The sequence below is a fragment of the Egretta garzetta genome, unplaced genomic scaffold, assembly GCF_000687185.1.
Source record: "Egretta garzetta isolate BGI_Z169 unplaced genomic scaffold, ASM68718v1 scaffold158, whole genome shotgun sequence".
Taxonomy (NCBI): Eukaryota; Metazoa; Chordata; class Aves; order Pelecaniformes; family Ardeidae; genus Egretta; species Egretta garzetta.
This window is the reverse complement of record NW_009260430.1, coordinates 1,767,697-1,794,713: the sequence shown is the minus strand read 5'-3', so window position 1 is coordinate 1,794,713 and position 27,017 is coordinate 1,767,697. Positions and strand designations below refer to the sequence as shown.

Below are 27,017 nucleotides of genomic sequence, written 5' to 3'. Positions count from 1 at the left end.
CTTTCCCTATGAATGGGATTCAGCTGGCAAAATTTTAGCCTTCTAAAAGTCAGATGTTTGGCCTAAGCAGTTGAAGATCGGATTTAGTCCATGCTGCAACCAGGAGGGTGTCACTTGCTGAGTTTTGTCCCACCCAGGCAGCCTGGGGATTAAATCCACGGTTCCAGACCCCGATTCGCATGCCTCCCCCCCGGGAAATACATTGGCAGAGAAGTGGGTGTGAAAATGAGAGTCCTTGTGACACCTTCCACAAGTATTTCAGCCTCTGTCTGTGCAGGTGGGAAATGCGTTTCCTGCTCTTGGGTACTTCTACGTCCACAGAATTTTGTTTCTTTTTTACTCCCCGTCTATAAGGACCGCAGTATGTTTTGGCAAAACCTGAGTATACAACATGACCACAGCCGAGGCCACTTAAACTTACATCGGTTGTGACATTTTGTGTCAGGAAGAGGTTGAAATATTTCACCTGGCACAGAGCTGTCTGGTCTAGAAAACGATAGTTTATTCACTGCCTCATCTTGTTGTCCTTAGACAGGTATTGTGACTTTTGAGGAGAGACCATCCTGACTAACAAGCCAGTTTTCCTTACATTCTTTTTGAAACATTGGCCTTTGAAGGGTCTTTATTTCCCCGACGTCTGTACCAAGGCTAGTTTTCAGAGGCGAGAACAGCTCGTTTCTGATTGAATACTCCCTCGAACCCGGAGGTGGATGGTCTGTAACCCAAAAAAGCATCTGCCATTTCTGGGAGAAGGACCGGCGCCGCTGAGCCGTTCCTGTTATCGCACAGTGCATGTGCAGGGTCTTGTAAGACTTTCTGTGAATATGAACTTGAGTTGTTTTTTCCTAGGGCTTTCAGGACACACCTTTTGTGTATCCACCAGCACATTTCCAAACCCAAGCCCCATCTCTCTTACCCCCTTTTCATCAGGACAGCCCAATGCCGAGGCTTGTTGGGGCGTTGTTGGGGTTCTGTCTTTGTGAGTTATGCACAAGATAATTTTGTTTTTTCTTCACAGTTGGCATTGGTGAGTTAGGAAAAAAGATACCCAAAAAGCTAAGCCTACAGATCCATGATAAGCACTTTGCAGAGAGCTGATCCAGCTGCTAGAGCCTTGCATACAGTTTTCAGTCCCTAAATAGTCTTCGATGAAACAGAGTTCTTACAAATAGAAGATAAGGATGCAGGAGCATCTCCAGTAAGGCACAGCTTGGCATGGCCAATGTCACATCTCAGGTTATCCTCATTAGCCACAGACACATTCACAAAGCCAGCTTTGAAACTGGATCCCTGGTCATTTAGCAGAGAAAGGGCATGAGACTCACAGCAGTGATATTAAAAAGAAACGAAAACATCCCAAAGGGCCTAGCTCCATGACATGTAATTCTTTCCTTTGGCAGGGGCTCGTGCAGCTGTGTGCAGCTTTCCTGCTCACATGGGTTGACGTAGCTCAAGTTTCAGTTTCAAATGGCCCATTTCTGGAAAGGGATGTTCACCAGAAGCCAGAAGTTCTCCCACCTGCCTATCTAACTACACCATATTTAAATAAAACTATCAGCAGGTCTTAGTTACCCACTAAATAAGCTCAGCTTTTGTTTGCTTACTTCAGTAATTTATAGTTTGGCCATTTATTAGCTTGTGGTTTAGGTAATAAGGGTCCATCTCAACTCAAACTGTACAAAACTGAGAGGTAGAAATCAAAAGCAGCAAATAAAATAAAACCAAGAAAACAAGCAAGTCAGAAAGGTAAACAGAACACGTTGATCTGGAGAACATGGAACAAGTTTGCCCCAAAAAAGCCATGTTCGTAGCTGGCTGCATAGGACATGAAGAGACCTGGGCTATGAGTTGACTGCATAGTTGGGAGGCAAGTCTGCCGTTGGGTCCTTCCAGCCCCGGCCACGCTGGAGACTGCCAAGGGGAACCCCTTGTTGTTGCTCTCTTCGATCCTCCCACATGCATAGGATCATCTTACCTGCTGTTTCAGGGACATATAAAAATGTTTCAGGAGAGCAGACCTGAAACCGCTTCACCCTTGGGTCCACTCCTTAATACAGCTTGTGAGTTCCCATTGTAGTGTCCCCAAGGCTGCTGAGGATACCATTCTGATACAAAAGAGTGGCCTGAAAACTGCCATTCTTCCAATGTGATATTTCCCAAACTGTTGTTCATTAGTGATGGGCAGAAAACAGGAATATCCATGGCTTTAGAGCACGAGCTGTTTTAGGAAGGTCAACGTTAAACGAAGGAGGGAGCAGGAATCCGTCCTCTCATTCGAGCGTATGAACACAGTGGTCATTGCAGACCCCATTTCTCCTCAGCTGCAGAGACCTCAGGCTGTATCCATTCCCAGCAGCAGAAAGCTGGCATGTAAATGGCACTTAGTGGAAAGAAAAACCTTTAAAATGAAAGAAATAGAAAAATTGAATAATTGTAGAGGTCAAAAACCAGATACGCAATTAGCGTTTTGTTTGTCAACAAAACCAGTCATCCAAAGGTCCTTTGAATCATGGGTCAGGAGTCCAGAAAAACCTTATTTCAAGCAATATTAAGGATATGTCAGTGAAAAGACTGCTATGTATTTATTTCCTTTCTCTGTAGATACTCTAAGCTGTCAGATCCTGCAAACTGGCTGAACATTAATGCCACAAATGGTCAGATCACTACTGCTGCTGTCCTTGATCGAGAGTCAGACTACATTAAGAATAATGTCTACGAGGCCACATTCTTGGCGGCTGACAACGGTGAGCCCAGGCTTCACATTGTTCATGCTTCAATAAGACTCTAATGTGATGCATTAAGAGAAATGATGCCCTGACAGAGTTGTCAGTATAAGTTATCTTTTTCCCAGGTTTTTATGGTCAAAAATGTGAAAGTGGGACGGGAAATTGCTGGAGTAAATTAAATGTGCACATTATACAGAGAGTGTTATTAAGGGAAAGGGAGGGCAAATAGAAAATCGATTTGGGGAGTTCAGTGTAGTGGTGTAGCCTGAACTTAAAAAAATATCAAAGGGATGGGCTCTCCAAGGGCCGCCAAACACACCAGTCCTGGTAATCGTCCCAGAGGCGCTCAGCAGAGGGTTCAGGGAGCCTTCCATCAGGAAACCAGAAATAATTGTAAGGGATGGTAGGAGGTTATTAAAAATAAACCAGTCCATTGAACTGGCTGTGGCTTTCATGAAAGGTGTCTTTCGTCTATCATCGGAGCTAATCTCTCTCTGTCGGTACCATTTCTGAAATGGCCAGCCTTCATCAGTCTGTCTGGATGCTGGTATACTATATTATCAAAGTTGCTGAGGCCAGTACAGATCTTCTCACGGAGAAGTCCTGTTAAGGCTTCCCCTTGTCTACTCATTAAAGATCACACACGACTGGTAAAATTAGCACTGTGAACCTCAGCGCTGGCCTCATTCAAGGGCAAGCAGTCCATTGCTGCTGCCCTGGATTTCTCTTCCTAAGTCTGACTAGGAGGAGTTCACGACTTTTTTGCTAACCATACCTAGGTGTGGCCATGCTGGTATTTCATGCAGCAGTTCCTCCAGTTGGAAAAGGCTGTGGGGAGGGTGGAGTAGCTTCCCTGGGCAAGGAGAGGGCCTTCCTCCCCTTCTCCCACCCTCACCTTCCCCCTGCAGGGTGCTGAGCGCCCACATCAAACCAGAGCCAAGCTTCAGCATCAAAATTAAGTCTGGGGTTGGCTGTGGGCACCTAAGTATGCTGCTTATACTCTGTAGGTGCTTTCAGGACAGTGTTTGTGTTCGGTCTCGTCATCCCTCAGGCTGCAGGGTGCCATGCCCGTTACAAGCACGTACAGTGGTGCTTGCAGGGCTAATGAAAACTTGCTTGCTCTGGAGGTCCAGGCTTCGCTTCAGTCATTGCATCCTGGGTCACAGGGGCAAAGCAAACTCATGGAAGAGTTACCATGCCAAGTAGCAGTACCAAGAACCAAATTTTGCCTCTTCTTTGTGCCATCAGGTAGGACTGGTGTGGTCCCACAGCCCCATTCTAAGCTTCCCCGCTGTTAAGGCAGCCAGGGCAGTGAAATCCAAAATAGGCTCAAGGGGTTCTAGCAGCATTCATCTGCAAGAGCAAATGAGTTGGCTGAGGCTCTTCACAAAAGCAGTGGTAGAGTTTGAACCCATCAAACTAATCCTCACGATCTGACCTTGCAAATCTCGAGCACTGATTACAACATGATTTGGAGTTAACCCCTCTCCTTGGCTTCGGTGCTGATGGTGCAGTGCATCAGTGCCTCCACATCCATCATTCAGCAGCTCAGACAGTGAGGACCTAGATAAATCTCTTTATTCTGAAAAATTAATCTATCACCAGTATATTGCAGCCATTAAAATGCACATAAAGCAACACCTTATTTAAAATTCTGTCCTGGAGTGCTTAGGCTAACAGCTGAAGTCTCATCTAGGCTAATAGACTCTTTCTACATTTCTCCTAAGTTCCAGGTTCTCCAGCATCACGTACTCATCAAAGACAGGTTTTGGGTCAAGGGTTTTGGTGGGGATTTTTCTTTCTTTCTTGAAGAAGCAGCAGCATCTTGTTTCCTTGAAGTTCGTTTTGCTGTTTTCAGTACATGATAAAGAAGTTTAGCCAAATACTCCTTGGACATGCTCTCTCTCTCCCTGGGCTACAGTGCAGAGATACTCGCTTTAAGAAGTCTTGGCTGCAATGTAAGGGGGGAAAAGGAGAATCCAAATCAACAGCACATTTTTAGCCTGGTTTCCCAGGACAGAGAGAGGCTCTTGGATCACACTGTGTCTACACAAGTGTGGAGCCTGGCAGCGTTTGAACCCTTCATCCAATTTCAGCCAATCTCACAGGGAAGCTGAGAACTCAAATATATCATGTTCCAACAGGTTTCATAAAATAGAGAGCTGAGTAGGGCTCTGTAACTGAAGGAAGCAGGGTTCTGCCCCTTCCTCAGTATCAGAGCACCCATGGGAACTCACCTTTAGGGCCCGATCCTGCAGGAAACCAGGCTGCATTAGTGACCCTGCACGCAGGTTCCTGCTGTTCTGCAGGCACACAATGGCAAGAAGGTGCCAGTTAGTTAGCCACAGGCACAGTTCACTTCGTTTCTGCCATGATTTGTCAGGACAGTAGCCCAAGTTCCTTAGAAATTTTTGCACAAGCAGGATGGGAGTGGCTCCTGCTTGCAGCTGAACATGAAAGCCAGTTGGCTTCTACCTTGCTCCAGAAGTGCTGATGCTAGCGCTGTGAAAAAGGCAGTGATGGGGAATGCAGCAGTCAAATGTAGATGCAGTAGTTGTAAAGTCCTCTTTCTTTTGAAATACTGTCATTAGTAATTCAGTCTTAATTTCAGGGAGTGGACCAACTTCTCCACTGGAGTCAGTGGTGCTATGGTAGTCCTCATCTCTTGAGCATAAAGTCCGAGGATTCTTTGTGGTACATCGCTACCTGCTCTATCCACATCCTTGCTCTTTCCACGTAAGGCAGCTGAAATAATTTGAAATGTTCCGTGGTTTGTGGTACTTAGACATTTAAAAAATTGTTTACTTTTCATTTCTCCTGAGACAGACCCAGAACTGCACTCAGGAGCACAAAGAACCGAAAATACCAGGAACTGGAGCCCAACGATACCCAACAGCCCTACAAAACTGCATTTGCGTGTGCAGCAATTGCAGGTTGTTTCAGCCACGTGCCAGTTAGTGCCCCTCAGGACTGCTAGTTTGTGTTCAATCTCAGAGGTTAGAGTGTGGGCCTTGCATTCATTCCAGAAGATATTCTGGTTAATGTGAAAACGGTGAAATCACTTCGCTTGGTCCCAAAAGTCAGTTTTCATGTTCAGCCCCAGTATCCTGATGGGCTGTCTGTCTCTCCAAAAACTTTCAAGGCTGATCAAAGACATTGTTTTAGAGGGAGACCTACCCCATGCTTACTAGATGAAAGGATGAGATCAATGATTGAAGAGCTTATGTAGGAACCATGAAAAGGATTTTCAGGGCTCCTTCGGAGTTTTCAACGCTCCCTTGAAAAATGGAGGAGAAATGAGAAAGAAAGGTAGGAAGGAAAGTCTGTGGAAGCAGAAGCAATGTTTGAAAGCCTAGTGGGGAAGAGGGTTGTGTAGCTTTGTACCCAGCAGTGGGAGGAAGAGCCAGGACTGAAAATACAAACTTAAAAAAGAATTGCTGAAGCAACATGGCCTGAGATGGGAGGCGGTGAGCAGGCCAGCACGGAGCTGCCAGATGTATGTGTGGGGAGAGAAATTAAAAATACTGCACCATTTCTGGGAAGGCTGTTCTCTCTTGCCAGGGCAGGTATTACTTTCTGTAAGTGGTCATTAGTCAGACAAATGTGGCTCTTCATCAGTAAGGGGCTGGAGGACGAGGACTGCTGTGCTATGGCATCCCTGCTGGTTGGGACAAATGTAGAGAGGATGCAGACACTGGGACATACTGCTGCTGCCATGGGTTAGTGGCATCACCCAAAGATTTTGGTGATGGTTAGCTCATACCAGAGGCTTTGAGCAAGGACCTTTCACCACTGAAGTTAGGGCTGACTCTGGGATGGGCTGGGGAGTTGGGCTTTCTTTGAAGCACTGTAATAGTCTGCAAATCTAAAAAGTGGCTAGCAAGTGCTACAGTAAATGCTGATCAACAGAATTACACTACTTAATTTCTTTTTCCCTCCAAGCCCTCTTCTTCCTCGTTAGCTATCTTTCTAATGGTTTTTCCTCTTCAAAACAGCCATTACCAAAATTTGCACTAGCAGCTTGGCATCACCTCCTTGTATTTTTAGAGTTTGACTAAGGACATTGCTGTAGGCTACAAATCTGCAGAACTAAACCTCCATATTCTGCAGAAGTGAAAAACAGCAACATTAGGAGGCTTGGGGAAGTTTTAATAATACCTCTTAAAGCAAGGGACCATGAAAGTGCAGTATGTCCCTAATAAGGTCCAAGGAGGGAGGGTGAAAATCCTGGTTTATTGAAATTGGAAGGCAGAGAGGAGGCTGGTCCATGGTGTTGTCATTCCCACTGCATCTCGAGTGATGGTCATCGGTCTATGTTCGGCTCTGCCTCTCCCGTTCAGGTATACCCCCCGCAAGTGGCACTGGCACGCTGCAGATCTACCTAATCGACATCAACGATAACGCTCCTGAGCTCCTGCCAAAGGAGGCACAGATCTGTGAAAAGCCAAACCTGAATGTCATCAACATAACAGCCGCGGATGCTGACATCGATCCAAACGTTGGGCCCTTTGTCTTTGAGCTGCCAAGTGTGCCATCTGCGGTGAGGAAGAACTGGACCATAACACGGCTGAATGGTAAATGGGGCAGGCAATCCTGAGGACATTTGGACTGCGATTCACTAATGAGGCCACGTGCGGTTTCAAACTTCCAAACTTTCCTACTTTTTTTATCGGATTTTGATTTTTTAAAGCACATTATGGCTGACATTATAGACAAGATAGTTAATCAGAAATGATTTGTATCAGACCTGCAGCATAACTCTAAGAGCCTTGGCACTTGGCTTTTTTTAATGCAGTTCATAATTATGAACAGTTATCAGTAGTGAACAGAGTATAAATCATCCATAATGGCCAAGGGGAAAAAAGCTATTATCAGTCTTCCTTATGTTCCAGTGTAATTGTCATAAGCCACAATCAGGATCAATGTTCATTTTCTCTGACCATAATTGCATAAAGGCAGCCTTTTAATTTACCATGGAACCAGGAGGGCTAGGTAAGTGTGAAGATTACCAGTATGTGAAGGATTTTTATATTGCAGCGTGCAACCACAAATGACCCTAATTGCTCCTCTTATTGGTAGTTTTAGTAGAGGATGGAGAATGTCGTGGAGCCGTGGGCTGGTTTTGGCTTCCAAGCTGCTCCCCCTCGCTGAGGTCTGGCACCCTCTGCCAGGGGCGACGGCTTCTGCCCTCACAGCTCAGGGCTCAGTCTTGAGTCGCAATGGGAGGGAACACGAGAAGGATTACCTGGCTGAGCATATCATTGATGAGCGATGGGCTTCCCAAAAGTCCCAGGGTGGGAGGGTGGGCGAGCAGAGAGCCTGCGCAGTGGCCTGGGGCAGCTGAGACCCAGGGAGCATCACCCACGCTTCAGTGTTTGCATTTCGTGCCATTTTAAATGCATGCAACTGGCGTTGCAAATGGCATCAAGGGAGATTAGTGCAGCAGTGCAGTGAAAACACACGGTATTTTGCAACATACGGGCTGGTTGTTAGGGCAGAAGCCTGCAGCTGCCCTGCCCAGGTGGGTTGCTGATGGCCTCTTCTTCGGGTCTCGGCCCTGGCGGGCCACCCCTGCCTGTAGAGGTGTGGCTGCAAGGCTCTGCCAGAGTGTCTGTCATCTGTCTGTCTGTCTGGGTCTCTCCAGGTGATTACGCCCAGCTTAGTTTACGAATCATGTACCTGGAAGCGGGTGTGTACGACGTGCCGATAATCGTGACGGACTCAGGAAACCCCCCCTTGTACAACACGTGCGTCATCAAAGTGAAGGTGTGCCCGTGTGATGAGAACGGCGACTGCACCACCATCGGGGCGGTGGCTGCAGCGGGGCTGGGCACGGGTGCCATCATTGCCATCTTGATCTGCATCATTATTTTACTAAGTAAGTACGACAGGGGGGGTGACACTGCTGGGAGACGTCACGGTTCCCATCCTGTCCCCCGCTGTCCCATTTCTGTACATGGTATTTTTCAAGAGCCATGCAAAGGACCGAGCCGTGAGCTTTTGGGCTGCGAGGGGTGGTTCTCACGTCTGCATCTGAGCCTCCCTCACTGCCGTGTCAGCAAACCGAGCTAGAGCACTCTCGTGTGCGTTGGACTTCTCTAAGACTTGAGTAGCTTTACAAACATCATGACACCTGACAGCATCTCGTAGGTAGTGAGTGTGTTATGATTCTCCACATTTTGCAGGAGAAAGTTGGAGGACTTGGCTAAAATCCTGTGGCAGACTCCCCCATAGCTCTCAGGTCCCTGTCTGGCTGTGGATATACTGGTTCCCAGTACCAGCTGCAGTGGTTATGAGAGTCTGGCTAGTTCCTGGCACATAGCTGTAGATTTTTGGTTGTTCACAGGAAAAGAAGAACGGTAGCTACTCCCATTGCTTGTAAAATGTCAGCAGATTGGAGAACCGTGGTGGATTGTGAGGGTTTTTAGAGGAAGGCTCCCCAGTTTGTCAGGAGCACCAGAAGGCTGGGGGTACATGCTGGCCATCCCTTTGCTCGAGGCAAAGCCATGCCTTTTGCCCAGCGACGCTGTTAGTCCCGGGTTTTCGTGAGCACTACCAATAACCATGTGTGCACACACTTAAAAATAAAAATTACATCATTATAACTTCAAGCAGGAGTTGGCACAGTAGGAATAGATAAAAACGAGCGCTGAAATGAACAATGAGGTAAATATTCATCAGGAAACACAGGATGAAACCATGGGACTCCCATTAAAGCTAATGGGAGTTATGGTGCTAAATCACACTTAATATTTACCCCCAATGTGTTTAAACAGAGAGCAGACAGAGCGACGTATGCTACAAATGTCACCTAATGTGGATTTGATATGGTACATTAAGAGAATGGGTCATCTCTGGGCAAGCATCCACCCTCCTGGGCCAGCGATGGGAATATGTCGTTGTGTTATTGATTTACCATATCAGTCTGGAGAGCGAGCAAGAAAATTGGGTGTTTGTGGCCCTGCAGTCCCCACTCCTCATCCAGCCCATCTGAGCCAGTGGAAGCATCCCCATGCACAGCCACGATGCACAATTTCCGTCCTTCGTTGGGTACGGGGTCCCAATAGCAAAATGTTTTGGGCTGCTCCCTTCAGCAAGGGCACTGGTTGCGCACGCACCACAGTTGCACGCCCAGAAGAAGACATGGTGTTGGCCAGCCCCTCCACGTTTGGTACGCCGGGGCGTGCTGCTGCCGGTGGGCTAAAAGTTGGCACTGGAAGCCACAGAGGTGATAAAACACGAGACTTCTTTTTGCTGCTCTCCTATTAATCCAGTGCTAAAATATGATTTAAACAGTTGAAAATCCTATTGACTGAAATTAACTTCAGCTGAAGGACATTTGATTTAGGAGATTCCTCTTTTCATTTTCAGATACATTATCCCATTTTAAATTATGGTTTTTATTACAAAAGCTTATTTTTACATTCATTGTAATTCTAATTGACTTTTTTTTTATCTTCAAGAGCTGCAAAGCACTGTATCAGTGATGAAAAATGTAATTTGCGATGAGCAGTTTTCCAGTTACATCCTTCCAGTGTTTTGCCTCCTTTCTATCTGTTTTATATCGTGACCTCGGAACAATAGCCTGGAAAAAGGCAGATGCAGGATTTTTTTGTGCTATTTGTCCATTTTAGAGTCAGCAGGTCAAAAGTTTGATGGCTTTAAAAGGAAGCAGCAGCAAGGGGACAGATCTGAGGTTGCTCAGGTGAAGGAAGTTTCTGGCTTTACCGTCGCTCAAAGGTTTTTTCTTCTTCCTGATACCTGATGTATTAGCTGCACGAATAACACATTTAGAAGAGCAATGCAATAAAAAATTGTGAAGGGTGAAGACAATAGATTTCAAGAAAAACTACATGCAGAGTGAAAATGGGTCTAACAGCAGTAATAGCACTTCCCATTCTGCAGAGTGAATAAAAGGAAGGAGAGTGCACTACATCCGCTATTGACACTTTGAAGGTCTTTTTTTTTTTTTTTTTTCCAAGGTAGCTGTAAAGGCGTTAATGGCACAGGTTTTTTTCCACAAGTGCATGAAAAAGTAGCATTAAAAAAAAAAAAAAAAAAAGAAAGAAAGAAAGAAAAAGATAAACCCTGGTAACCATTATAATATTGTCTTTGTGGACTAGGCAGGTATCTTGTTGTGAGAGACTTGAAAAGGAACAACGAAAAAAGGACTTCAATAGTCTGCTAAATAGCTGAGGTTTTATATTGCAGATAAGAGTTACATTTTCTTTCCTTTTCTTTTTTCTCTCTTGAATAGATCTAGGATAAGCATTAAAGAAATGCTGAACTATCTGAAAACAATTCTGTTAGCTGGCAGGCAGGGATGGCAGCCAGTTGGCAGACAATGGCAATAATTAGCTGTCCGGTCCTCTTCTGCTCACTTCACTGAATTCCTGTTGGGTATAAACACTTCGGTGCTGGGAGGGAAAATTCAGATCCTCCTAACCACCTCCCCACGCCGTGGGGCTGCAGGCTGGGCCGCCCACCTGTGTCCCCAGGGTCTGGCCTCTTCTCCATCCTTGCCCTCGGTGAGGTGACACCAAGGTTCCATGAAGAGGCAGAGAAAAGCCTGCAAAGTATGAGACGGTGGGGAACAGCAGTTGCTTGTTCTCCTTATGTAGCTAAAAAAACACCGAGACTTTGGGATCTTCCATCCTGCCTGGGTTCGGTTGTGTTGGCTGCATTGTTTTGGCACAGTCAAGGGTTGACCGAAGTGAAATGAACCTGGGACACACGTTCCCACCTCCACTGTCCATCTATCTCTCCTTCTCCTGCAGATTGCCACCGTCAAACTCCATGTGTGGTTCATATGGAGAACGGAGGGACAGCAGACATGGGGAGGTGTAACTGCATCGGCTGCCCAGGCTTAATTTCATTTTTGATGGCATTATTTGCAGCTACTGAGTATGTGAATGAAAACTAACATATTAACAGGTTCTTGAAGACAACAAGATCTGGTTGCCTTATGTTAGCGGGGACTTAAGCTCCCAGAGCGACTTCCATGCCATAATTCACAGGGAACGCACAGCCTCTGGGATGTGGGCGGCCCTTTGAAGGAGGAGGTTGTGGAGCAGGGAGCCAGCATTCCCTTTGGGTAAAGTTGTTTGAGAGGGGGAAAACCTCTCATGATTCAAGAACTGTTCATCTCTCTCTCTCTTACTGTACTGAGAGAGATTAGCCAGGGCCTGGCACGTAAATGCTGGTGCCTGAGGAGGTTGGCTGTGTGCTACCAGATTTGCTCTCCCTTGTCTGTTAACAAGGTGATAAAAAAAAAGGATTAAAAAAAAAAAAAAAGAAAGAAAGAAAGAAAAAGATAAACCCTGGTAACCATTATAATATTGTCTTTGTGGACTAGGCAGGTATCTTGTTGTGAGAGACTTGAAAAGGAACAACGAAAAAAGGACTTCAATAGTCTGCTAAATAGCTGAGGTTTTATATTGCAGATAAGAGTTACATTTTCTTTCCTTTTCTTTTTTCTCTCTTGAATAGATCTAGGATAAGCATTAAAGAAATGCTGAACTATCTGAAAACAATTCTGTTAGCTGGCAGGCAGGGATGGCAGCCAGTTGGCAGACAATGGCAATAATTAGCTGTCCGGTCCTCTTCTGCTCACTTCACTGAATTCCTGTTGGGTATAAACACTTCGGTGCTGGGAGGGAAAATTCAGATCCTCCTAACCACCTCCCCACGCCGTGGGGCTGCAGGCTGGGCCGCCCACCTGTGTCCCCAGGGTCTGGCCTCTTCTCCATCCTTGCCCTCGGTGAGGTGACACCAAGGTTCCATGAAGAGGCAGAGAAAAGCCTGCAAAGTATGAGACGGTGGGGAACAGCAGTTGCTTGTTCTCCTTATGTAGCTAAAAAAACACCGAGACTTTGGGATCTTCCATCCTGCCTGGGTTCGGTTGTGTTGGCTGCATTGTTTTGGCACAGTCAAGGGTTGACCGAAGTGAAATGAACCTGGGACACACGTTCCCACCTCCACTGTCCATCTATCTCTCCTTCTCCTGCAGATTGCCACCGTCAAACTCCATGTGTGGTTCATATGGAGAACGGAGGGACAGCAGACATGGGGAGGTGTAACTGCATCGGCTGCCCAGGCTTAATTTCATTTTTGATGGCATTATTTGCAGCTACTGAGTATGTGAATGAAAACTAACATATTAACAGGTTCTTGAAGACAACAAGATCTGGTTGCCTTATGTTAGCGGGGACTTAAGCTCCCAGAGCGACTTCCATGCCATAATTCACAGGGAACGCACAGCCTCTGGGATGTGGGCGGCCCTTTGAAGGAGGAGGTTGTGGAGCAGGGAGCCAGCATTCCCTTTGGGTAAAGTTGTTTGAGAGGGGGAAAACCTCTCATGATTCAAGAACTGTTCATCTCTCTCTCTCTTACTGTACTGAGAGAGATTAGCCAGGGCCTGGCACGTAAATGCTGGTGCCTGAGGAGGTTGGCTGTGTGCTACCAGATTTGCTCTCCCTTGTCTGCACCGCTAGCCCTGCTTTCTGAAAGGATTGCAAACCATCTTAGATCTGCTTTGCAAGTCCATGGTCAAATGCATATGCTAATGTCCTGGCTAATGTGATCTTGGCAGTCTGGAAAGCCTCCCTCACTCACCAAAAAAGAGTGTAAGTGAGTATAAGCAATCCAAAGTGGATTGCGCGACCCAGTATTACCCACCCTCCCCAAACCAGTCTTGCGTGGCGTGCTGCAGGCAGCAGCAAAATGACTGCCTTGGCCAGCGCTCGCGACCTGAGCGGGCATCGCTGCATCACGCTGGTGGAACGGCCGCTTGTGCAAAGGTCTTGGTCACCTGTACCTCTTTGCTTTTCAGCCCCCCTGCAGCTCTCTTTCCTCCACCTTTATTTTATGCCCCTGAATAAGATAAAGGTAGAAATCTAATCCTGAAAATTCAGGATTTAGATCAAATATTTTCAGAAAGCGTCAGTTTTCTCACTTTCTGTTTGCTTTTTCCTTTGATTGCATGTTTGACTTCTGATAAACATCAGCACAGCCAGCATTCGTGATGGATCTTAAAGAAATGTTTGCAGTGGAGGCCTGTCACAGTATTTACAGCTCTCACTGATCTCTCCCTTATAAATGAGAACACGCAATAGGATAAAATTTTATTCCTCTTACTAGCAGCCAGCGAGGTTCTCCATAGCAGAAGGGACACGTGAGGTGTTAGGACACGCCACCACACTCCGACACGCGCAGCTGGCCATGCACCATGTAAGACCCCAGCTCACCCCGCTTCTTCTCCATTGCAGCCATGGTCCTGCTGTTCGTGGTGTGGATGAAACGCCGGGAGAAGGAGCGCCATACCAAGCAGCTCCTGATCGACCCCGAGGACGACGTCAGGGACAATATTCTGAAGTACGACGAAGAGGGAGGTGGAGAAGAAGACCAGGTGAGAAGAGCCCGCAGGTCATGGCCAAGGAGCAGCTGGGTAGTCTATATTCTCAAAAAGGCAGAAACCACATTATTTTCACTAAAGTACTCACAAAGGGTTGTGTTCACCCTTGTTTATGCCCAGGCAGCTTTATTGGCTTCCCCAGTGTGGCGTGGACATCGGTGAGAGCCAGCTTAGGTGCAGCATGTCATGGGGACACTCTCCTGTGCAGACAGGACCCTTTTGCTACCCCCTAGGCCAGCTTCCTGGGGAGGGACTGCAAATCAATCTACTGACACTCACATTCAAACAATATTTCTGCTATTTTGGTCATTAAAATGGTGGGTTTTCCCATTCCCCATCCAAGATCTTAGTAAAACCAGCTAGCAGCTACCGCCTTCCCCCAGACCTGTGGCTGCAGGCACTTGCCTTGGCTTGCTTGAGCCTAGAGCTTCTGTGGGCTTTCCCTGCATTTCCTTAATCGTCTCTAATGTGCCTTTAATTTCTCAATGTGGTTTGTGAGAAATGTCTAACTACATTTGGGGATTTTCTTTTTCACCGCGAAGCGCACGGTGGCAAAGCTTTGCCTGGTGACAGAGCCCTAAGCCACGGTCTGCCTGAATGCGTCAGCTTTTCTGCAGTGGCTTCTTCTTACAGACACCGAAGCTGATGTTGCATGAAAACCTCCCTGGCCTGCACTCCTGGCATGTGCTGTCCCTCTGCTCCGGATGTATTTCCTCAGCTAAAATTGCAAAGTTTTGTCTCTCACGTTTAAGCCGCTGTTTTGTTATTCCTACCTAACATAAGAGCCCTTGACACTCTCAGATATGATGTTCACCAAATTATGTGACTCTGCATCATATGGTGGCTTTATTCTTGCTTGCTTAAATGGACTGCATGGTCCATGGGTCTGAGCAGAGGCTGCCGTGCACGTGGTTGGGGTCAGTGTGTCCTCAGGTCGGTGGTTGGGGCTGGTGCTTACGGAGTAGACGAAACCACTGCAGTGCATCCCACTGTGGAGGTCCCGGTGGCATCCGAAGGCGAGCGGGTGAGCCTGGCGAGAGCCACCGCGGGCAGCCGAGGCAGGGACTTTGCCCAAAACTTGTGAAGTTCTTACTCAACGGAAAAAAAATCCTTGCAATTAGCATTTCTTTTTCTTGTCACTGACAAGTTATTTATAAATATTGCTCCTGGAGATTGAATCATCCCTCTCTGAGCACAAGAATAGTTTTACCGGTAGAACAAAGTACTGTTATAAGCATTCAAACCAGCTGAAGTATCTGCTTTCAGGCAACTACACTGTAGGCTTAAATATTTTAGAAAGGTTTCGTTAAAAATAACAGCAAAGGAAGAGCAGCAAAACACCATTACCTACATGAATACATTTTTAATGAAATATTACCTGGTTCTCATTCCTTGATAGAAACCTATTCTGTTGGGATTTTTCACAGGCAGAAAGAACATAATTACTTTGAAAGGCCTACATGCATAAATGCAATACACATTTTAATGTTTTTATTTCTGTACAAATGTAATTGCAATAATATGTCTACCAACACCGTGGTGCCGGTACAAATACAATCATATTATGTATTTCATCAAAAGGGTATGCACGTACCTACGCACACGCAAACCGAAGCCAGTTTTTTATCCTGAAGATTTACACACCAATGTAAAATATTCAGAAAGTATTCAAATACTGCATTTAACTTCTGTTTTAAGATACATTCTTCGGAGGCCAATTGTATGAGTGACTCAGAGGCCAGGTTCATCTGTAATTTAGATAGAGAGAAGTGCTACATACCCGGGGATAAAGATTGCCATCGAACTTCAGCTGAAATAGGATTAGACCCCTCGACTTGTTTGTACATTGGGTGAGTAGATGATCTGAACGAAAAGCTCTTGGTTTCACTCTGTGCCTTTCCATTTGTCACAGGATTACGATTTAAGCCAGCTCCAGCAGCCAGAGACCATGGATCACGTGCTGAACAAGGAAAGCCCTATTGGTGCTGACCCGCAGTATCCTATAAGACCAGTAATCCCGCATCCAGGGGATATTGGTGACTTTATTAATGAGGTATGTTCTGCAGGGTGTCCTGTGTCACATCTTAAAAGCTTGAGCAGCCAGCTAACATCAGCTGTGCAACATTTTCCTGGCTGCATGGAGCAAGCGATGCCGTTACTCACATGAGGAGCCTGATCAAAGCCAGGGAAATGATTGGCATGAGCAAAGGACGCAGGACTTGGCCTAATAAAGGCACTGAGCCTGTAAGAAGCCAAGGTGCAAACAAAAAGCCTAAGATTTCTGACTGGCGGGTCTCACAAACACGGTGCTTTCCAGAATCCGGGCGGTATAACCTGATCCCGCTCTCTCTTGGATTATCATGAAGTTGCTGTCAGTAAAAGCATTGTCTGGACGTGGCCAAAGGAATGTCGTCCTGGTGGGGGAGGTGGTGGCAAGGCAGCTCCATGGTTTGCCTAAAGCCAAAAGCCCCATCTCTGGCTTGTAATTATTTCAGCAGTCTGTGTCTTCCCCTAGTGAGCTTTATTTGGTCCAAAACTTCAAAGAGTTTGCAGAACAGAAAGATTCATCTCAGATCAGAGCGCGTTGCTTTATGTTATGTTAGATTACTGCTCCTTTATCTGCTTGTACAAATATCTATCCATTTAGTATTTCTTATCTCATTTTTAGTTTTGAGTGATTGAGTGGTTACAAACCAATCAATGCGTTATTTCCTCCAAGGCAAAACACACCATCCATTTCCTAAGTCAGAAGAATGAATGCGAGAGCACTTTCATTCTATTAGTACATCCATTTCCTGCTGCGCTTTTTCTCATTTTCAGCATTAAAATTCCTTCTTCCTTTGTTCCTGCCCATCCCTCACGCACACGTTTGCACCCATCCATGCACGTGGAGACTCGCTCGCTCTTACACACGCTCCGGCTGCCGTTCGCTGCAGTAAATCCCGCTCCGTCTCCCCACGCTGAGACCGGGCTTTCTGAAGGTGCAAATGCAGAACATTTTGCTTTGTCGCAGGTCTGTTCCACGAGGCTCCACGTCTCTTATGAGGACAGGCTGAGAGAGTTGGGGTTGTTCAGCCTGGAGAAGAGAAGGCTGCAGGGAGACCTGATTACGGCCTTTCAGTACCTAAAGGGGGCCTATAGGAAAGATGGGGACAATCTTTTTAGTGGGGCCGGCTGTGTCAGGACAAGGGGTGATGGTTTTAAACTAAAACAGGGGAGATTTAGACTGGATATAAGAAAGAAATTCTTTACAATGAGGGTGGTAAAACACTGGAAGGGGTTGCCCAGAGAGGTGATGGAGGCCCCATCCCTGGAAACATTCCAAGCCAGGTTGGACGGGGCTGTGAGCAACCTGATGTGGTTAAAGGTGTCCCTGTTCCCTGCAGGGGGGTTGGACTAGATGACCTCCAGGGGTCCCTTCCAACCCAAAACATTCTATGATTCTATGATTTTCCTGACGCTGGGCTGCAGCAAAGCAATTCCATTTCTCCATATCCCGAGGCCCTTTCCGTGGCAGGCTTACCCTGCCGCCCACAACGCACAAAGCGATGCTTCCCAACCTCTGCCCAGGATTTCGCACCCCAAGTCTCTCCTAACTGCAGAATTTTGCGGAGTGATTTTTCTTTTTCCACCTAAAGGAATCAAAATCATCAAAATTAAAATAATGGCTATGGGTAAGAGAGGAAGCATGCTGTTTGTTCTTCCATTGGCCAAGATGGAAATCTTAACAGGCAACCCCAGAAAAGACACACTGTCCAGAACTGAGAGCTTCCCAGATCCAGAGCTGGATCCTCCCCTCCCTCCATCCAGCTTTTACAGAGGTGCTGGGAGTTAACGAATTCTCTGCTGGGGGCAGCCAGGCACGGGGAAGCCCCAGGACCTTTATTTTGTCCCCATCCTCGTTTAGCTTTTCACCCTCCTCTTTTAGCTTTGCTGCAGGGATGCCAAGCATCCCACCAGCCCAGACCCTTACCCAAAGGCCCTTCCATAGCACCATCACCCTAAATCCCCGTGGTGGGTTCCATCACCCTAAATCCCCACGGTGGGTTCCATCACCCTAAATCCCCGTGGTGGGTTCCATCACCCTAAATCCCTGTGGTGGGTTCCATCACCCTAAATCCCTGTGGTGGGTTCCATCACCGTAATTCCCCATGGTGGGTTCCATCACCCTAAATCCCCATGGTGGGTTCCATCACCCTAAATCCCCATGGTGGGTACCAGCACCATAAATCCCCATGATGGGTACTAACGCCATGTGTTTTCCCCCCCAAGGGCCTGCGTGCGGCAGACAACGACCCCACGGCCCCCCCCTACGATTCCCTGCTGGTCTTCGACTACGAAGGCAGCGGCTCCACCGCTGGCTCCGTCAGCTCCCTCAACTCCTCCAGCTCCGGGGACCAGGACTACGACTACCTTAATGACTGGGGGCCCAGGTTCAAGAAACTGGCGGACATGTACGGGGGAGGTGAAGAAGATTAAACTGACCTCACATAATTTAAATTTAAAAAAAAAAAAAAAAAAAGAAGAAGAAGAAAAAAAAACAATTTAAAAAAACAAACAAACCCACAGACAACAACATTAACAAAAAGAGCCGATGCAGAAGCAAGAACTGTACAGATGTGGCAGCTTTTTTAATTAACATCCCCTGCTGACTGTATTGTTATTTTTAGTGATGATAGAGGAGGTTTCTTTTTTTTTTTTCTTTTTTTTTCCTTTCCAATTTTGTTTTTTTTAGAATATTGAGCTGTCTCGCATGAACACTTGTCTGCTGCAGGTTTTTTTTTTGTTGTTGTTGTTTTGGTTTGGTTTTTTTAATGTCAGCTGGGATATTGCTTGTTTATCTGCTTTATGACTAAAGAGAGTGAAAGGCACTCTGTCTTAACTTGAATTTCTTAGAACAGAAGCACTGTTTTTAAAATATATATATATATATATATGAAAGTGCCTTTTGGTGCATGTATCAGATTCCCTTCAATCTCAGGAGTGATGAAAACAAACATACAACCATCCTGGGCAGCACTCCCTGTGACCCTAAGCCAGTTCTAGCTGGGAAGGAGTTAACAAAAAGGAACTGTGGAGATTGTTTCTTTTTTTTCTTTTTTTTTTTTTTTTTTTTTTTTTTTTTTTTTTTTTAAGGGGGTGACTCATTCTGGGGAGGAAGAGGATTGGGGGGGGGGTGTTTTGAGTCAAAATCTTAACAGCCATCTTTAAGCCTCAGCAGGTGGTGAACTAGTCATCATGTTGTATATAATTCAGTGTTATCAGATGCAAAATTCCGACTGGGGGCTCTGCGGTCACCTGGTCACACTCAATGTAGCTGCATAGAACTATAGCATTGATAAAGCCTTTGGTTATTGCCACAGAAATCTCCCGCAGCCCTTGCCTCAACCCTACAAAGTAAATCGTGAGACGACCAAAGGCCCATTTGTTTGTTTTTATGCTATCGGCGCGTTTTGGCTCCCACCACCTCTTGAGTCATGTAAATACCTTCTGGGTTGGGCGGTGGTGTCCTGCATCTCCGAGGACGCCTGCTAGCACCAAAGCCGATGCTGTTTTCCTCGGGAAAGGCAAGGGGTTGGGTAGCGACTGCACTGGAGGCCGGGGCAGTGCTAAGGGCAGGAAGAGTTTATCAGCACTTTTGCCATCCGTAAGTAAGTACGACGTTAGTCTAGTACAATATTAATGCCGCGGAGCATTAGTAGCCAAAGCTCAACGACATCGTGTAACTCAGCTAATGTGTGTCCTTTCTCTTTGATGGGTAGGCGCTGCTATCTGTAGTAAATGTTTTTTTTTTTGGAGAAGTGCAACGAGGGCCTGTTAAGTATCTTGTGGTTAATATGCTGAAGCATTGCCAAGCAAGCAAGAGGTTTTGCAGCATCCAGGCATAATTCAACATCAGTATTATAAATGGTAGCATACTACCTAGTTTATATGTAGGGTCAGTTTAACCAATAACAAATAGTTATTAGCTTTTTTTATTACATTTTTCCTTTACTGATTTGGACTAGTGGGTTTATGTCTAATGTTTGTAAAATGATTTAGACTGCATGGATGTGTAATATAAACCACATTTAATGGATTATGAGCCACTTAATTAATGTGCTATGAAATCTTGGATTACCTGTGTTTTATATTCTGCAGACGATTTTGCAGTGGGTTCGCTAAAACTTGTAAAAGCGCTTAGATATATTTTCATTTAAATCCAAGAATGTGCACAGTATTGGAAGGTGATTATCCAGGGGATAATCCCGCTTTTTTTGATATCTTGATTAATTCTCAAGTTGAATGCTAAGAGTCGGGGGGGAGGGAGGGGGGGGAGCGTGCACGCGCGAGAGCGGGAGAATGAGAGGACGAGAGCGTGCGGTGATGAGTGGACTTCGTTTCAGAGGGTATACTAGGCTGCAAGATCGTCTCTATAGATTTTTGAAATGCTCCTAGTGCATTTTATATTTCATTGTATCATATTTTCTATAAAATGCAATTTCTGTAAATTAATGAGCATTTGAAATGTGTCTTGTATGAAGTGGAATGTGGTAAAAGTCTGCCCGAGGGGACTCCAACGTTACCGGTACGTTATTAACTACCAAGGATGCAATCTTTCTTTTTTGTCTTGGTCGGTCAGTCGGTCGGTCAGTTGATGGGTCAGTTTGTCCTTTCACGGCTCGGAGAGCAAACACATGCTCACTCAAGCTTCTTGAGGAAACCAGGAGGCGATGGCCCGGACCTTGGGAGAGGGACGGCTCCGATGGCAGCAGCAAGGCGAGGACATTGTGCCTCGGGCAGCACGTGCCTCGGCCGGGATGAAGTGCAGTGCCCAGCAAACTGCCGGCGCCTGATGCCTTTCCAAATTCCTGGTCTGTAGTTGGGAACTTGGTCGTCTTGTGTGACCACGATGAAAGTCTTAGTTTGCTTCTGCCACGTCCTGTCCACCTTCTCCTGGCTGCCCTCGGCCAATCTTGCAGCCCCTGTCCTCCAGCCGCCTGGGGCGGGGGGGCTGCATTGCCCGGCAGCCTCTGCTCTTACCCACCGGCAGCCTGGATTCTTCCCCTTTTTTTTTAGAAAAGCCACGGGCTGGAGTATTTCACCATCTGGGCTTTGCACCTCCGCAGAAGCTGCCCGATCACAGCAGAAGTAGTGAATAATAAAAATGCACTTAGTGTTTCCTGCTGGTTATTACCCGTCAGTGTTTTGTGTCCTCACTCACCACCAACTCAGGAGAAGGACGTGGCTGGAGAGCCGGGGCGATGCCGATGGTTGTCCATCCGTTGGGTTGCTGCTGCTGCCTGCCAGCTCCACACGGCTCCTGGGATGCTCGTGCGGATTCCACGGAGCGGGCTGGCTGGGTCTCCACCGTAAGCCGTGCTGTGCAATCTGCCTGGCCCTGCTTACCCCAGAGCAGTAGCTAAACCCCAGCTCCAGAGCACTTCGTGCTTGATGTCGGCTGTGGCTGGGGTGATGGATCTCAGGTAGGACAGGGGATGGCGGTGGTGTGGGACGGCTCCGGGGCTGGAGGCTGTAGGGGCCGGTCGGCAGCGTGCATCGCCCCGCTGTCACCCAGCGGTGCCGTGCGGTGAAAGGAAACGCTTGGCCATGAAGGAGACGCTGTCAGAGTTGAACATTGCAGGTTTTAAAGAGCATTTATGCAACCTAAGGCAAACAAAACTGAGTAAAAAAAAAACAACCTGTTTCCATTGGTGACTTTTTAAAATCAGCGGATATTTTTTCTGCAGCATTTCCAACCCAGCCATTCTCAACCCCACAAGCCTGTAAATCAAAGCAACTACTTTATTGTCTTTCGACCCAGTTCTGCTCAGTCTTACTCTGCCGGACCACCTCCTCCTCCTCTTCTTCCTCCTCCTCACCCTCTTCCTCCTCCTCCTCCCTGCATCCTCCACTGTGAAGCTTTACAGCCCCACCAGTAGCAGTAGTGTCAGGCCCCTTTCCTCGCAGTGGGACCGGCAGAAGGTAAGCGAGGAGCACATCGAGCAATGAAAATAGATCTCTTTTCACAAACCTTTTTGCTTATTATTTACGGTTTGTAACACAGCTAAGAAAACGTACGTTAATCCAGGGAGTGCCATTGAAAAAGTGAGTGTGCCATTGCTCTGCCCCCCCCCGAGCCTCCTGGGTGTGACATGGCATTGCCATTCACAGCTGGAGGTGACGGTGGCTTACAAGGAGCCGGGGTGGGGCAATGGCAGCTTTGGCTGGGCATGCAGTTGCCCTTTTTTTGTCTTACAGGCCACAGAAGTAGTTAATGCATTGAGGCCAGAGTTCTTGTTCTCTGACCAACCTAAACTAAAGCGTAAATTAAACGTACTTTTAACCTAATTAAAGTGGTGCAGATGTGTTCAAGCCCCTGCTCTTTGCACTCCATGAGGCAGTGGGGAAGGACTTGCTCTTGGGCAGGTGGAGGGGACCCTGTCCCCAAAATACCAATGTTACACCCCATTACCCCCATACCCTGTAGCACTGCCAAGGGACACCACCGCAGCTCTCTGTGCTAGCTAAGGGATGGGGATGATAGGCTCCCAGGGCGCTGGGGCACACCAGACACCTCCTGTGGCCTCCCTACCTGCTGGGCATGGAGACTGCACATCCCCAAGCCAGGGAGCGTTGCAGGTCCAGCGTCACTTCTGTACCCGTGGCCACCTCCGGCAAAGTGTGGCCCCGCGGCCTCGGTGCAGCCCCCGTCCGGTCTATTTATTGTGTAGCCTGTAAGTAGGGAGAAGCATCAGTCACGGAAATGCTTTGCAAGGTAACGAGGAGATTCGGCGGGTAATTCATGACAGCAAATAGGCAAGGCTCCTCTAGGTGTCCCAAGTGCTAGTCATGGTTTTGCTTCTGGTTTTGCATTTTTCTTTTCCTTTTTTTTTTTTTTCTTTTTTGTTGGACCAGGCGATGCCGTTGGTGGTTGTAAGGTGGGGCGGGGGGGGGGGAGTTGGCCCCCCTGCGGCTGAACCACTTCAGGCCTCTCTCAAGGGGGGCTTAGGTTTAGTTGGGTCTGACTCAAGCCTCCAGGAGCAAGTGGACTTAGGAGATGGCTGTGTCACCTGCAACTGCTTTGCGTAGGGTAGACGTTGGGGCATTGGAGAATGGTGATGGTCAGTGCAGGGTCTGTACAACACAATATGCCAAGATTGCAACTTTGTTTAGTCTCAAAAAAAAAAAAACCCATATTAAAGGTAAAATACGGGACTTTTATTTGTGACGTCTTTTGGAGCTCTTCATTGTAAGTGTGCAAAAAAAAAAAAAATGTTGGGGGGGAATGCTGTATAACGATGAAAGCATATGTTTGAAACAGCAGTTAGACAACGTGTCTCCCACGCAAAGTTAACTCAGTTTCACGGGGAAAAATAAAAAGTTCTCTCCAGTACACGCCAACCCCATGTACAATTGCTCACACAATGTGTACATAATGTAGTTAGTGCTTGAAGCTACAAATCAAATAGGGGAAAAAAAAAAAAAAAAACAAACCTAACAACATATAGGTGTATAATTGGAGCACTTTCTCTTCTTTTTTTTTTTTTTTTAATTTTAATTATGATTTTGCATGTTTCCTTTTACGATGGAGAAGCTGTGTAGCAGCCCGCATGACTGTGGTTGTTCTCAAGGAAGACTTCTGCTGTTCTGCTGTATTCACGCTGACGCGCAAAAGCAATTTGCGTCCGTTAACCCAGTTCAAAAACCTTTTTTTGTAACCGTCAACAGCACAAATATTTTGTATTGTTGTTTGTACCATTTTTGTACCAAAAACAAAAGAGGGTTACCTAATGCCTTTTATGTAAGAGTGGTTTGCCCAAGCGAAGCTGAATTTTTTTTTTTTTTTTTTTTCCATTTTTTTTCCAAAAAAAAAAAGGGGAAAAAAAAAAAAAAAAAAAAAAGGGAAGAAAGTAAATGTTTTCGATGTGTTTTTAGTGCCACTGCAATCTTGGTTTCCAAACTGAGTAACAGCTTTGCTGATTTATTGTGTATCAAAGCTGAACTGGCGCACTGACGCCTGGCTCCAGTGTAATAAAAATAAAGTCCCCCTTTTGAATAGTCTCACTTGCTTTTTTTGGTTTGGTTTGGAGTTTTTTTTAACTTCATTTTTCCTTCCCCACGTGCCCACCCGAGCTCATTCAGTGCTAACAGGCAGACTTAACTCTTGCCAGCGAGCCAGTAAACGGCCTGGTTGCAGGCGTGGGTCCACGTACGCAGATATCAGTGGGGTTTTCGGAGACCCCTGGTGTTTTTGCACTTGCCTGGTGGTGGGAGATTTGCATTCAGCAAAGCAAGGAGCAGAGCCCTCAGCCCACCTTGTTTCGATCCCCAAGGCGGCGGTGGTGCAGGCTCCTCCTGCAGTCCAGCACAGACGCGTTTGTGCTGCACTAAGCTGTCGGTGCAAATCACTCGGGTGGCAATTTCTCTCCTGTGACACAAGGTCTTCGTGCTTTAGCACAATTTAGGCACATTCGGGGGGGGTCTTTGCTTGCTAGCACCTTGATACCAGCCATGGACATCCAGCCCCTTTGCCTGCCCCGCAGCTTGTGCACGTGAGCTGCAAAAGCCAGAAGAGCAGCCAGCTCTTACTGCCTGGGAACAAAAACAGCCTGGGGGATGACAGAGCACCCCGGACCAGCTGACACCCAGTGGAGGCAGCCTGAGCTTGCTGCTCCCTCCCAGTTGTATTTCTCCACCTTCTCAGCACGTGCAGGAGCAAAGTCATGTTTGGAGACGCTGCTGTGTGCGTAGCAAAGAGAGTGTGCGAACGCCGTCACGTTAGCATTGCTGGATGCAGCAGCACTTCCCTGCAGACACTTTCTTTAGGGCCATCAGCCTCTTGCTTTTCGAAAGCTGCTCTTCCCTTGACGTCTCACCAAGAGCCCTGGGAGGGGGGGGGCACAAACACCCTGCTGGGAGGCTGAGCAGCAATTGCCCGGCGCGCAACATTAGCAGCAAGAGCTGGCGGCAAACGCTCGCGTTATCCCGGGGAGTTTTGCAGGGCCTGAGCGGACCTTGGGGCTCCATCACCCTCATCTCAACACCACCCCACACGTGCCATGCATCACCGAGAGGCCCAGCAGGTCCCACGCTCACCCGGGGCTGAGCAAGGGCCAGGAAGGATGCACAGTTCCAGCAAACCGTGGAGCTGTTCCAGCCGAGCGTGCGGAAAGCAGTGCTGTCTCATTTTTAATAAACATTAAGATGAATGCAAATCCTGTACATGGCAATTTACTTCCCCCTGGAGTCAACTAAGAATATTTTATTGCTAGTTTTGCTAATTCTCAAGCTGTTCTGTTTCTTAGAATTATCTTTTAACTACTGAATAATGCAAGGCTGTTGCATCACAAATATTAGTTTCTGCTATCTGTAGAAGTCTGGGCTCTCATCATCATGGTATTAGGCTCTTATCTGCCTGCAGAAAGCCTTGTTCCTCAAATGATTTAGCTGCATGCTTAACTTGGACCATGTGAGCAGTTTTACTAAGCTGATGGAAACAGCCATCCTCCCCTAAATCCATGGACTTTTGTACCGAAATTAAAAATAATACCATTATTACAGTTATTATTATAGGCTCTTGGGTTGGGTTTTTTTGGTTTTGTGGGTTTTTTTGTCTCCCAAGTCAAAGACAGATGCCAGAATTTGCAGTGGAATTTGGTTCAGATCAAACTGAAGCATGCAGAGATTTTTTTTTCCCCCAATAAATGAAATAAGTGAACTTTTCTTTGTTTTCCAGAATAAAAACCTCTGCCTTGCCAAGACCTTTTTTTTTTTTTCAAAAAAATATTTTAATAGAGAGCAGTTTTTTTAACCAAAACCTGAGTTAACAGACACTTTAAGCAGTTTTTAGGTAACCAAAAAAAAAAAAAAAAGACCAACCAAAACTTTCTATGCAATATTGCACTACTGTCAAAACAGACCCTGGGTTGGGGAAGCATTGGTAAGATTAAATGCTTTTATTAACCACTGGCCAAGCTGTCTCCTTTTCTCAAAAAATTTTGAAAAAAATAGATAAAAGAATTTTTTTTTTTTTTTTTTTTTCTTTTCCAAATTCCTTCCACGTATAATGAAAAATTTGCTCGACTGTAACTAATGGCCCGGTGCGGTCCTATGGCTGAGCAGGCGCGTGCTTCAGCCGAGCACCTTTACCCTCACGGCCCCCGGCGCACACATCCTTTCTGCCCAGCGTTAGCATGGACTGGTGCTAATGGGAGCCCTGCGACTGAGCTTTGGCTTCTTTTCCCCCATGATCATGATGATGATTATTATTATTAATTATTATTATTACGCAAATTCCTTGTGAAGGAGGCCCCATGAGCAGCTCTGTTGCACAGCAATCCATCTCCCTCTTCCAAGCAGGGTTGGAAGTGCTGCAAAGGACTAAGGTGTGTGTGGGACAGACAGGGGGCACTGGGACATACAGGGGGCACTGGGACATACAGACACCCGGCTGAGTAGCGCCTTTGACTCGTTACCTTGAAAATAGCTCCGGCCCTTCTTCCAGCCACGGCGATGGCAGCACCACGCCGCAGACACGCATTAGCCAGAGCTCCAGCATCCTTCTTAATCCCAGCGTAAACTGAAAGGCACGCAGGGCCAGCAAGGGTGCCCCGAGGGACGGGTTCGGCAGTGCTTCCACGGCACTTCCCTCTGCTCAGACGGCAGCAGCGATGCTCGGGTTATTATTTACAACGCCCTGCTTTCCCACACAGGGCAGACCCTGCGCGGGGGGACAGAGCTAATGAGACATTAAAGATCTGTAGGTCGGTGCAAAGCAGAGAGGGCACTGGATGCCAAGGGGAGAGGGGCCGGGGGCTCCCAGCCTGAACCCTGCGGCGCGGGAGCTGGGATTCCCCACCCAGCAGTGGGGACGGACCAGGTCCTGAGCAGGGAGC

The 27,017-nt window shown here is 46.9% G+C and overlaps 1 protein-coding gene across 1 annotated transcript in view; it reads left to right on the top strand.

Annotated features, from left to right (window-relative positions):
* Positions 1 to 18,618, top strand: part of CDH4 (cadherin 4) — a 479,348-nt gene extending 460,730 nt beyond the window's left edge. The window contains exons 10-15 of the mRNA XM_009643736.2: positions 2,602 to 2,744; positions 7,067 to 7,300; positions 8,371 to 8,604; positions 13,994 to 14,133; positions 16,052 to 16,192; positions 18,412 to 18,618. Coding sequence (XP_009642031.1) covers positions 2,602 to 2,744; positions 7,067 to 7,300; positions 8,371 to 8,604; positions 13,994 to 14,133; positions 16,052 to 16,192; positions 18,412 to 18,618 — 1,099 coding nt within the window. The remainder of the gene's footprint in view (positions 1 to 2,601; positions 2,745 to 7,066; positions 7,301 to 8,370; positions 8,605 to 13,993; positions 14,134 to 16,051; positions 16,193 to 18,411) is intronic.
* The last annotated feature ends 8,399 nt before the right edge of the window (positions 18,619 to 27,017 follow it).